The 12,114-nt window shown below is 36.9% G+C and overlaps 1 protein-coding gene across 1 annotated transcript in view; it reads right to left on the bottom strand.

The window, feature by feature from the left end:
• The window catches only part of KDM7A (lysine demethylase 7A), a gene marked incomplete at its 5' end in the record, with an annotated part of 38,624 nt that overhangs the window by 13,207 nt on the left and 13,303 nt on the right, over positions 1–12,114 (bottom strand). The window contains 7 exons of the mRNA XM_008642422.2: positions 1,538–1,695; positions 2,201–2,325; positions 3,769–3,978; positions 4,841–4,930; positions 7,935–8,026; positions 10,232–10,338; positions 11,081–11,168. Coding sequence (XP_008640644.2) covers positions 1,538–1,695; positions 2,201–2,325; positions 3,769–3,978; positions 4,841–4,930; positions 7,935–8,026; positions 10,232–10,338; positions 11,081–11,168 — 870 coding nt within the window. The remainder of the gene's footprint in view (positions 1–1,537; positions 1,696–2,200; positions 2,326–3,768; positions 3,979–4,840; positions 4,931–7,934; positions 8,027–10,231; positions 10,339–11,080; positions 11,169–12,114) is intronic.

The raw sequence follows: 12,114 nt of genomic DNA, 5'->3' as shown, positions 1-12,114 counted from the left end.
TGGAAGTCAGCAGCTGTTATAGGAACAGGTAGTTCCTTCTCTGGAATTCTCTGCAGACAATACCTTACCCCTCTCCCTAGAGTCTCAGTTAAGGTAAAATGATCACATATAGGTAATAGGGAAGTTTGAAGATGCTCAATACCCAATTAAAAATATCAGCAATAGTCCTGAGCACTCAATTTTTGGAAGAACAATCTCAACATTCACTTCCAGTTCTAAGTACATTTAATACATTTGGATACTCACTGCCATATTCATTCTGTATCAAATAAGAGCAACGATTTTGAAGAAAATTTACTATTTCTCTGTATGATTTAATCTTTGATTAAAGTGAAAAATTTAGTTTGATTTACTTAGTTTAATTTTGGAAGTGGAAAAACACTACAGTAAGCCTTCACTCAACAAGCTGTTTGCCCTGTTGTTTCAAGAATACCCAAGAAAGACCTCATTCATGTGCAGGTTTTCTAATACTGTCCTCTGTGACATCTGGAAGCACAGTCAACAGGGATTATAGTTTGCTTTATAAATGAAAATAATTAAATATTTTATTCAGGCTGACAGCAGAGTCAAATGTTATGGACAGTTGTCCAGGAAACTCAGGGAACTGTAAGTCTCTAGAGGAGTCTTATTTTAAGTGTTGACTTCAGTTTCCTAGTACATACCTCCTGAGCCCTTGTAAGCTCTACTGTGAAAGCATGTGACCTACAATTAAGCAGAGAGCTGAACAGCTGTGTCAAGGACTAATTCTATCTGCACACAGATAGTGATGTTAAAAGTAGGCATTGGCAACAGGCATTCAATATTGATACTTTACTAATACACTGCTGAACACTTGGCAGGAGAGCTTGAGGCCACAGAAAGACCAAGAAAAGATTAGTTCCTAGTGAAGGATGGTTTAAAGCACTGGAAAGTGGGATTAAAGTGCTTTACAGATTACCTAAATTCTTTCCTAACCTTGCAGGTTGGAAGTGTAAGATTTTATTAATGCTAAACTATGTCTTATCACTTGTATGGAATAAAGCAATTCATTAGTAAAACATACAAAATTGTATAAGCAAGTATGAAATTGTCAAATGGAACAGAAAAAGTGAAATACAAGATAGCTTTAAAATTATCTACAAATATGATCTTTCATTCTCTACAGTGAAATGATGTGATGAGCTTTTCACAATAAGGTATATTTTGGTTTTAAAAACAAAATCAAATCAGCATTCTTACATTATGAAGCAGACGTAGAGTAACAAATACTCATTCAGAACGCCAATTAAACCTCCGCTGTGAAAAATGCTGTCCATAGCATTCAAGACAGCACTAACATAAAAAGATGAGTTTTACTTTTCATCTCTATTCTGTTAGCTTCTTCAGTGGACAGATAATATTTGAGAAATGTTCTGTGTAACTTCTAATACTACTCCTCTAATTTATTTCTTTATCCTCTTCATATGCTGTAATATTTCAGTCAGACTAACTAACAGTAGTTAGACCCTCACTGAGGCCATCAAAATGTTCAACTGATAAGACTTGGAGACAATCTTACTGTTCAGTGGTTTCTGGGCATCTGCATTCCCTTCTCCTTCACATCCTGAGGGCTGGTCTTCTACCTTCACAGCTGTCTTTTTCGACCTTGTCCTGTCATCTTCATCTTCACTATCTGCTGTGTAAAGACTTCGATCTGTAAATGGACGTCTCTCGTCTCTTCTCACAAGAAAAAAAAGTCATGTTACTCTTAAAAACCTTAAGCAACTGTTTTCCTTTTATTATTTACAACACACTCTCAAGATATAACAGTAATGTTGTCTTATGCTCATCTCTTCATTCTGAATTGTAGGTATTCCCATTTACTTCCTACGTAACTGTCATTTCCATAAGGATACAAGTTTAACACCAGAGTACTTTTAATGAGAAGCACTCTAATAGACAGATACATAACTTTTTCTACTTTGAAGCATTCCCTTCAGTACAGACTCCACTGAGCCAACGGAATGAAATGCTGTAACAAAGGAACATGCAAAGAATCCCCCTTCCTCTTCACTCCCTAACTGTGGCTCCACTAGGGGACAGCAGACACAGACATTCCTTCTGTATTCCTAACCCGACACTTACTGGTAAGAACTTAGAGCTCTACAACTAGAAATATTAACAATTAGCATACTCAGACCATAATGACCAGGAAAAACTATCCACAATCAATCCTTTATACCTAATTATTCTTCCATTTGACAGCAGAAGGCGAAGATCATTGTCTTTCGTTCTCCATTCAGGTACTGTAGAAGAGGGCTGAAACGGCTTGTTAAACCTCCCATTCAGTTTTGAGCTTGTGATATCCTAAAGAAGTAAAACCAATTTTGCTAATTATTCATTCCAATGAATTCAATTGTTTTTCTGCACTCCATAAAAGATCAAATTCATTACTAGGATGGTTACCACCTGGATAAGCAACTGAAAAAAGCGCAGACAAAACATGTTGGGATGTAAAGAACTTCAGAAGACGACTGCACCTTCTCCTTCCTTGAACCATCTATACTCTCCTGAAGCATCTAAAACAAATACAACTTTCCTATAATACTCCTTTTATGTTTCCTTTGGAGAAATACCAATAGAGACAGGCCAGCTGAAAGATGGGCTTGGAACTGCTACAGCAACTCCTGGATTGGGTATGTGCTTCTCTGAAATTAGTATCTCAGAACTGATTTAGAGCACAGCAAAACATCAGTAATGAAAAGTAACCTGCCATAAGCAGAACTTTTTTAGCTGAAAGCAATTTACATTTGAGATATACTCTGAAGCAATCAGCAATACAATTACGTCCCAAACTAGGACCATGTAAAATAATTTTTCTTTTTTACAAATCCATACTGATAATGATCCTTTTATTTCTACATTGAAGGACAATGACTGATACTCCTAAACATTTGTTCAGGAGCAATGAACTGCATGGGTTAACTATTTGTGGTAAATTTTAAATTCAGCTTCATGTCTTTAGGGGCTAAATGAATGTCTCTTGTTCCATGCGTTATGAACACCAACATAAGGACCCAAATAATTATATCTCCACTATGACAGTCCATCCTGTCCCAACTAAATATGTCATAATTTCTTATTCTCAGAAAGCTACTTATTTCCATTCTCTTAGCCCTTCAGCTTCTGCTGCTGTTCTTTGAAATAACATCATCAAACCTCAAAAAAAAGTATTTTTCAAGATACTACATTTCACTCATTTGCCTCATGATACTTTTGCAATACAACCACAAAGTCCTCAGCCCCAATACAGAGACCAAAGGTAGCCTGAGGCTTACTGGTAGGTAGGTACAGTAATAAAGGAAATAGGAACATGACCAAAAAACCAAGGCTAATCAATTATAGTAACTAAACTATAAGAAACAGCTATGTAAAAACACAGAGAAGCAAGCTGGCTCAGAGCCTCACCAAGCCAAGGATTTCCAAGTTCCCTTTCCTTCACAGAACTGATTAAAAGTACCACTTGACAACAACATCAGACCTAATTCAAAAACTGTACTTGAAGTGGGTAGTGGATTCAGGGCACCCTCGGAAACAAAATGTTGAAGGAACCTCCACAAAACAATTATCAAGGAAAAGAGATATTCCTACCGGGAAAAATCAAAAGAAACCAGAACCAAACCTATCCATATCTCACATGACAAAGAGTTCTACTCTGTATTCCTATGCATCTTAAAACCATTTTCTTCTCAACATAGATTAGAAATCTACTCTGGTTTTGTTTTTCCTTGCACATGACTTCATACTTGCCTCTTCCCATGGTGACATCTCCAGCCTTTTCAGTACCTCCCTAGTGTGGAGTTCCAGGATGTCCAGATTAGAAGGAGTTTTGGTAGCATGGTCTCGCAGCTTCCTCACCCTTCGTCTGGAGTGGTGAGGGGAAGCTGTCTCATGTGAAGATCGTGAAGTTGGAGACACCCCAAGAATTCCCTGAGTTTTAACTAATTTGCTGTTTTCCTCCTGTAATTAAAAGCACTTTTCAGAATAGTCTCAGAGGAATAAATCCACATGCTTAAGTGCTGCTTCTTATTAATCTAATTAAATGTAAATTATGTAAGGAAAATTGTTAGACCTTTTAGAGAAATACTACATATTTCATTTGGATTTGATGTCCAAAGTTTAGTTCTACTGCACACCTCTTTCCCATTTGAGGCTTTTGTGCTACTCCACAATGATAGTGCCAACAAAACACAAGGTTTTATTCAGGAAGGCAGCATAGGATAGACATGTGTTGTACACAACAGATCACATCCCCTCAGATCAGTTCTCTTCACATAGAAATATGAGAATTTTTCAAGAATCAATAATCACTGAGGAATAAAGGAGCAGAACACTGGTATGGGAGAGAATTAAAAAAACCAAAACAAAAGGGAAACCCTCCCCCACTGACTATGTAACAAACAGCCACAAAACACAAAAGTGAGCAGAAGAGATGACAACTGGACCTGAAGTAACAAACAAGTGAATAGGAGTATGGAATATGCACAGAATTTCAGATTAAAATCTCTAACAACACATTAACAGTAATTATTTTAAATAGTTATAAGTAACTACATTTTAGAAATACTAACCTACAACTGATTTCACCATTAAAATCTAAAAATTAACAAAAAGTACATAAAGCGTTCACTATCCATTTTCTTTATCTGAAATACCCATAGCTTAGTATTCCCAACAGTTTTCCTCTTGATGTTCTATTATTAAATGAATGTTAAATAAATTAAAAGGTGAATATGGTCAAACAGAAGCATAACTACTATGGAGTTCCCTGATTCAAAGATTTATTTCCTGCAGGCTTACGTAGGGTTGCCTCCGTTCTTACCTCTACAGAACGAATCACTTTAGAGAGCTCTTTGATGAGATGCCCAGGCCTAATGTTGTCTGGAATTTCAAAGGCATGTTCTGTTACAAGCTGTATGCAAAGGGGGAAGAAAAGATACTTAGCTGTTTTGGTTTTTTTCCAGATAAAAGCAGAAATAGTATGAAATAAAACTACAAGGGAAAAAAAATAAAAGTAAAAGAAAAACCAGATTCATTTCTGTAATAATGACTCCAAACTGCCAGGACTGATACACACACACAGTAGCTTCCAGTCCAAGCTTTAGTAGTCAGCAGATATCTCTCAACGTCTCCAAGAATCCAAAGAAGAGATAAGACAAAGCCATACTGACAACCACTTAATTTTTTTTTACCCTCAGTACAGTAATCACCTATTTTCCCTTTACCATGGTCAGTATAGAGCAATACTTCTGACATTCATTAGAGTCACAACTTTAAAAACATCTTAAGACTAAGGCAATTTCACCCCAACAAAAATTAAATCGCAAGAGCAAATCAAGAATAATCATGAGTAACCAAGATGCAGGTTTTGAGACATCTTCCTGACATCTAATTCCTACAAATTACCTTTTTAGCTTATTTATAATGTAGTAGGTTGGAAAATGCAACTCAGAAAAAATACCCATTTTTTATAAAAAAATGCAGAAAGCTGTAAGAGTTTATGTTCTCTTTAATCCTCTGAAACTATCAGAGACAGATTTCATATATATACACACACACAACAAAAATCCAAACATTCTACAGTTAGATGTAGCAAAAAATATTTTGTATGTAGCTTAAAGGTCCCTCAAAACACTTTTACTTAGGATTAAACAGATAAAACATCACTTAACACACAAGCTAGAATGACTGACTTGAATTCCTGTAATCAACTATTTAAATGGAAAAACATCCCAAACACTTTCAGCTAGCCACATTTCAAAAATGAGATTCAGCAGCAAAATGATTGCTAGAAGCAATTCAATACTGTATGTGCATTTCATTGAACCTGGCTTCCTCTCAGTCATTAAAACAAATGCTTTCTCCCCCTCCCAGAAAAACCCAACATCAACATACAATCATGATATAATCATTCATTTCAGTGCCTCTAATTCTACAGGGAAGATTAAATCAGCTGCTATTATTTACCATGGCTCGTTCTCTGAATGTATCACCTCTACACATTCACCCTGGAGAAAACAGCACCTCTGTCACTAAACCATATAATTTTTCCATCAAGTTGTTGGTCATTTTAGGACCATTCAGTCCTTCCTACTTCCCTCCTTCAAAAGAAGATGAGTTTGAAATTCTCTAGAAAGTGGCACGAAACAATCCTCTAAGATAATTCACCTACGTTGGAAAGACATACTCCATGACACAAATGTGAAACCTCATGAGTAGGGCTCTCATTTGGGGAGCACACAGTTGTCATTCCTTTTTCAGAAACTGTCTGAAATCCTCAGCATGAGCAGACCAAACAGCAATGTACAAAGCTCCTCCTGTCCTCACCTGCCTACAGCTACAAAGCTATCACCCACAAGGTCTGCCGCATAGACAAGACTGGCTCGTGTACAAGGCAGTAGCCAGAAAAGATGGATGCAGGGTATGAAACATGACAGCTGGTGGACAGCAGACAACACTGTGGCTAAATCACTGATGCTCTGCACTTTCCTCCCTGTCTTGGGGTGAAACCCACAACGGGTGTGTCTGCTCATCCAGTGGTTTGGGAATACTCACAGGCCTCATTAACAAGCATTCGGAATGCAGCAAGTGCAATTGATTTCTCTTCCACAGAAAAGCAGAAAACATATCACATTCCACATGAAGTATTAATCAAAATACTTAGTGGGCTACTAGACAGTATACAAATGCTACAATACTATACTACAGCAATCTAGAAAAAAGGAATTTGAATCCAATTTCAAATCACAATAAGAATTTATATAGGCTATGTTTGATCTCAGTTCAGTAGCCTGATCACTTAGCTTGCTTATTATCCATGCCACAGATGCAGAGATAGCTTGGATTCACACATGGTTTAACAGCTTAGGCCCAGCATCCTGTAAACACTACTACATTACACATTAGCAAGCTTTCATTCTGAACAGCAGAGACGAAGAGACACTGGAGAACCAACTCAGAGGGTCACCAGAGCTTCATCTGGGATCAGTAATGCTACACAGGCTGGACCCCAGCACATTCCACACGTAAAAACCATTTCTGCATTTGCACCTCATGTTTACTTCCACAAAGCTCATACTGTTGGATGCAGCATTGTGCAATTGTCATAAGTGTTGTATAGTAAATTCTCTTACAAGTAGAACTTGTGGGCAGAAAGAGCTTTGAGAGATCTCAAAGAGCCAGTTCAAATCATCACAGGCAGCAACAAACCAGAATTAATACCCTCAGTAAGAACCAAACCGCCTGTCAGTGAACAGCACTTCCCAGGAGCACCAGTTCCAAGAGGGCTTATAAGCACAGACACATGAAAAAACACATGGAGTTAGACCAGACCCAGTTCTGTGCCAAAACAAACAAGCTTTCTTGAAGAGAAGAGCACCAGCAAAGCCAGCACTGATGGCATACTTATGATTTCACAAGAGTCAATCAATGTTGAGCAAGGACAGTATTCAATTGAAGTTAATATTCCTCGATCTGAATCTAAACCTACTCTTCAGCAGGTGTAGCTGAAATGTGCTTTCCAAACCACTGACATGAATGGAAGAAGCTAAACATCATGGCATTCCATCCCTCCACTGCCTCAGCCTAGGATTGACTACATAAACACATTTCTTACAAAAAGCCCCATCTTATCACCTTATCCTCTGGCATTCTTATCCCATCCTGAGGTAAAAAGCAAGATTCTACTTCAATCAGCTACAATACTTGAGCTTATTAAATGGTCTAACAGACTTTATTAGCATCATGGAATATAAAATTGTCATTATGATTCTTCCCCAAATCAGCAGTATATACTTTCAATAGACTTTTTCAGTACTCATTAACAGATAAAAATAAACTTTAAAAGGGCATAGACCTTCACTTAGTTCTAAATCAAAACAGAGCTCACCAAAATAGCAAACAACACTTATACTTACTTCTTTTTTCATCCATAACTTTAAAGCAGTAAGTAAAGCCTTCACTCCTTGCACTAAATAGCTTGGAGGCTGGAAACCATCTTCCCTCAGTTCTAAAAAGGATACAGAAACCAATTTAGAAACACACTAACAGCGAAGACCCTCAGTATACCCTTCTACCCGTCTTCTTCTACCCTTCAGTCAATAAAGCTGCCATTGTGCAACAGCACAATAAAGGAAAAATTGTGCAAGCAAATGAAACTTGACATCCTGCATTTACATGCATACTGTAACAACAACAATGACAACAAAAAAACCAAATCCAACCCTAAAGTGCTTCTACATAAAACCTTTTCTTAACTTAGTCTTGTGTGAATTAGGGTTAGTTTACAACATACTTAAAGGTCAATTAGGGAAAAAGAACCCAGATCTAAAATACAGAACGAAAAATAACATTTGAAGAAAAAAGACAGTCTTACTTCATTGAGAAATATTTTAGTCAAAGGGGACCAGCAGGATGTGGGACGTATCTCTAAATTAGAATTCGCATTGCTTATCTCCATACGTATGCAAATGGCTCACACTAGCATACTTCCACTTCCCAAACATTTTTTGTCACCCTTCCAATTATCACAGTTCCCCCTCATATGGTTTACATCATTTTTCCTCCCAAAATCAAACGGGACAGGGGGTGGAAACCACTCTGCCACAGAAGCTTCTCTTCTTAGTGAAGGAAGATGGTGTTCCCAAGCAATTGCAATTCCTTTTCACTCTCTCTTTTGCTCCATGGGGGTAAAAGAAGTAGAGAAAAGACAAATCCTCCATAAGCAGACAAAAGGAGATTAAAACCTTTCCTCATGTTCCTGACAAATATTTCCACTTGTCAGTAGCAAATGGATCAACACTAGAACCATTTGGCTCATTTTATTCCCTTAAAAGAATACACTAATAAAACACCGTTCTCATGGATAATGTATTAGGAAGCTGGCAGAAAAAGGAAGGTTCTGTGAGTAAACAGCTGTTCTTCTCTCAAAGGCCTCCTACTTGTTAAAGGGTATGAGAGGTACTGGCAGCAGAAACCTTCCTGCCCATTAGCTGACTCAGTTGATAAAATTTTAAGAATACAGTGCAGTACCACAGGCTGAATTTTTTAGATGCAATAGAAACAACTGCATGAACTGAAAGTAATTCAAATTAATGAGTACAGGATGCATTAACAACAGCACAAATTGCCTATTTTGAAACCCCAAGAATTAAGAAAAATAATTTAGGTGAATGCAATAATACTTATCACGAAACACTTTCTGCCAACAAAAAGTCAAAATCAAAATGTTTGTGACCCTGCTGCCATTTTATAAAAAGAACCAGGAAGACATGCTGTGTTGATTTTCCTTACTGACCTGAATTTCATATAAAGTACTGCTAACAGTTGGACATCACCATTACCCTAATACAACCAAACTAGCATCATCCTTTATTCATAAAACAATGGATTCTGACTAGCAAACACCTAATTCATGTGAGTCTTGATGCCAAAACCCAATATAACCTTCACCCTAGCCACGGAAACATTCATTTTTATTTTTTATGATGAGTTGATAGGTCAGAGCATTGTTCAGCAACAAAACATCTGCTAAACCAAAGATGAAACATAACATGAGAATAAGCTTCACAGCCCTCCCCTAAAACACAAGCCACCAGAGGCTCCCAGCCTATGGACTCAAGGAGTCATGGGATAAAAAGGGGAAGGGGAAGAGTGGGACAAACAGACACAGCATATAGTTAGCTAGATCTTACAGAAACATACGTGTTCCACTGCTTTTCCAGCAGGAACACAGCTCCTATGTCTTCTGACGAGTTTGTAAACACTAAATATGCATGAATGAGACAAATCAACGCAAGCTTTCAAGATAAAAATACTCTTCTTGGAAGGAAAAATTTTCTGCAAGTTTGTTCTATTTGGCAAGATTTCTGAGTTTCTCTAGGCTCACCCCAAGACTTTAAATGCTCACTTAGGAAACAAGTGGTGTTCAAGGCTTTAATTTGCTGAAAGGAGAAGAGATAATTTGTAGAAGTGCAAGAAAACTTCTGTGTTCAGCTGTGAAGCCACCAAGAAGAAATCCATAGATGTAAGTTAGTGGGATCATTTCACAGAACCATTTGCTCAAAGGAAAGGCTATTAAAAGACATTAAAAGATCTTAACTGATATGAAAGAAGCCTGAGAAAAAAAACTAATGCCATGGTCCATTATCACTTAGGAGAAAAAGAATTATAAAAGCAGATACATGTGCATCTCTTAAAACAAAACAAGCATTACCTTTCAATGTTTCCAGTAAGTTTTTGGCCACAAACCAACAGATGGCTTCAAAGAAAGGAAATTTGAAAAGATCTGGGGTTTTTAGTCTCTTCTCCATTTCATAACACCTGAATAAATGCAAATATTACAAAACATGAATGTTGTAATTATCAGATTCATTATTCAACTATGTAATCATTTAAATTGACACAATGTCCAAAATAAAATGAAATAAAATAACCATGGCCATGATAAATAAAAGAAGTCAAGTACCACATAGTTAAACCCCAACAAGACCACAGACAAGATTGAACTCTGGTCTCATTCAGGCTCTGACCTTATCAAGTTTGACTGCGGCACTTCTAAGAATAAAGTTGGACTTCATAAAACTAGGATACAAACCCAATGTGTGATCTTTTAACAGATGGAATTTTATCAGGATTCCACTGTAATAAATAAAAACAATATGTTTAGAAGACAGCTCTACATCTTGGACAAAAACTAAATACAGCTGCCCTTAGAGCAATGCTGACTTGAGGATGCTCATTTCAACTCAGTGTCGCACACCTGGGCTTGCTTAGTTTTGTTTTACTCACTTACACTAATCTCCAAAGTAGAGTTTTTTCTCTTTTTTTTTTTTTCCCTCCTTTTAGTCACTTAAATTCTTGCATAGCCTTCCTTTTGCTTTTGAAACAAACTTTGCAGAAGTAAAATAAGAGAATGTGCTTGATACATTCTAACTGAAAATGCCACTATTGTCTGTTAAAGAGCCTGTACCAATTTGATCCTGGTTAAGCGCATGAAGAAAAATCTCTATGAAAAGAATATCCTACTTACTGGGGCAAAAGTACAGGAAGAGCTGAGACTAACCTGAGCTGCATGCCAATGTTGAGGTTGTGCAAAAAGTTTCCTCCAAAAGCCATACAATCCTGAGATGTGAGCACAGCGTGAATCCAGCCTGAAACGACAGATTGTGAAACTTAATACATACGTATGAATTATTCTAAGACTGTTTTTAAATACACATATAAGTAAAAAGGCTGTTCCTGAAAGGAAAGAAAGCAAATGAATTTGTATTCTGTGCTAGGAACAAGTAATATAAATTTTAACAACATGTAAACTACAGTTTCAGAAATCTGGTGGAACTGTAATTTTCTGAACAAGTGAAGCTTAAAACATTTACCACTGGGAGGGGAGGTAAGGATGCAAAGCCAACTTTTCAAGTAAAAATTCCTGAAGTTTTCACTCCGATCCACAAATATAAACAACTCAGGAGGAGAAAAATATAATGAACAAAAGATCAAGTCATAAAAATAAAACAAAATTATATGTCTTTCAATATTTACATGTTGCTTACAGTAACTGGGCTGTATGCACAACATAAAGTCATTTAGCAATACTGAAGTTTCTCAAACAGAAATGCAGAAGTGGTCCCACAAATTTTCTAAATACAGTCATTCTAAGTCAACTGAAATTATGATCAGTTTAAAACCCAGTCTAGACACTCTATAAAATTTGTCACATAATTGAAATATTGTCCTTATGAAATCCACTATTCAACTTGGTAAAGCATGGCCAACATCATGCTATCGATCTAGCTAATTACTACTGGATAATTTCAACTAAGTACACAAAAGAACACATTACACGAGCTTCCTGATTAAAAGAACTTATCTGTGAAATTTATCCTGTGGAGCTCTAATGTAAATAAATTACAAGTTGACTTTCTTCTGTCAAGATCTTTTTTCTGATTTTGCATGCCTACAGATGATCTTTGACAGAAGATGACTTGGACAGACATTTGCAGACTATTTCATGGCTTCACTGAGTGTAGGCAAGATGTACAAACACAGGAAGCTTCCCAATTAGAGAAAAGATCAGACCAAATCACAAACAACTATGTA

The sequence above is a fragment of the Corvus brachyrhynchos genome, unplaced genomic scaffold (genome assembly GCF_000691975.1).
Source record: "Corvus brachyrhynchos isolate BGI_N302 unplaced genomic scaffold, ASM69197v1 scaffold209, whole genome shotgun sequence".
In the NCBI taxonomy this organism is placed as follows: Eukaryota; Metazoa; Chordata; class Aves; order Passeriformes; family Corvidae; genus Corvus; species Corvus brachyrhynchos.
This window is presented reverse-complemented; position numbering and strand designations above follow the sequence as displayed.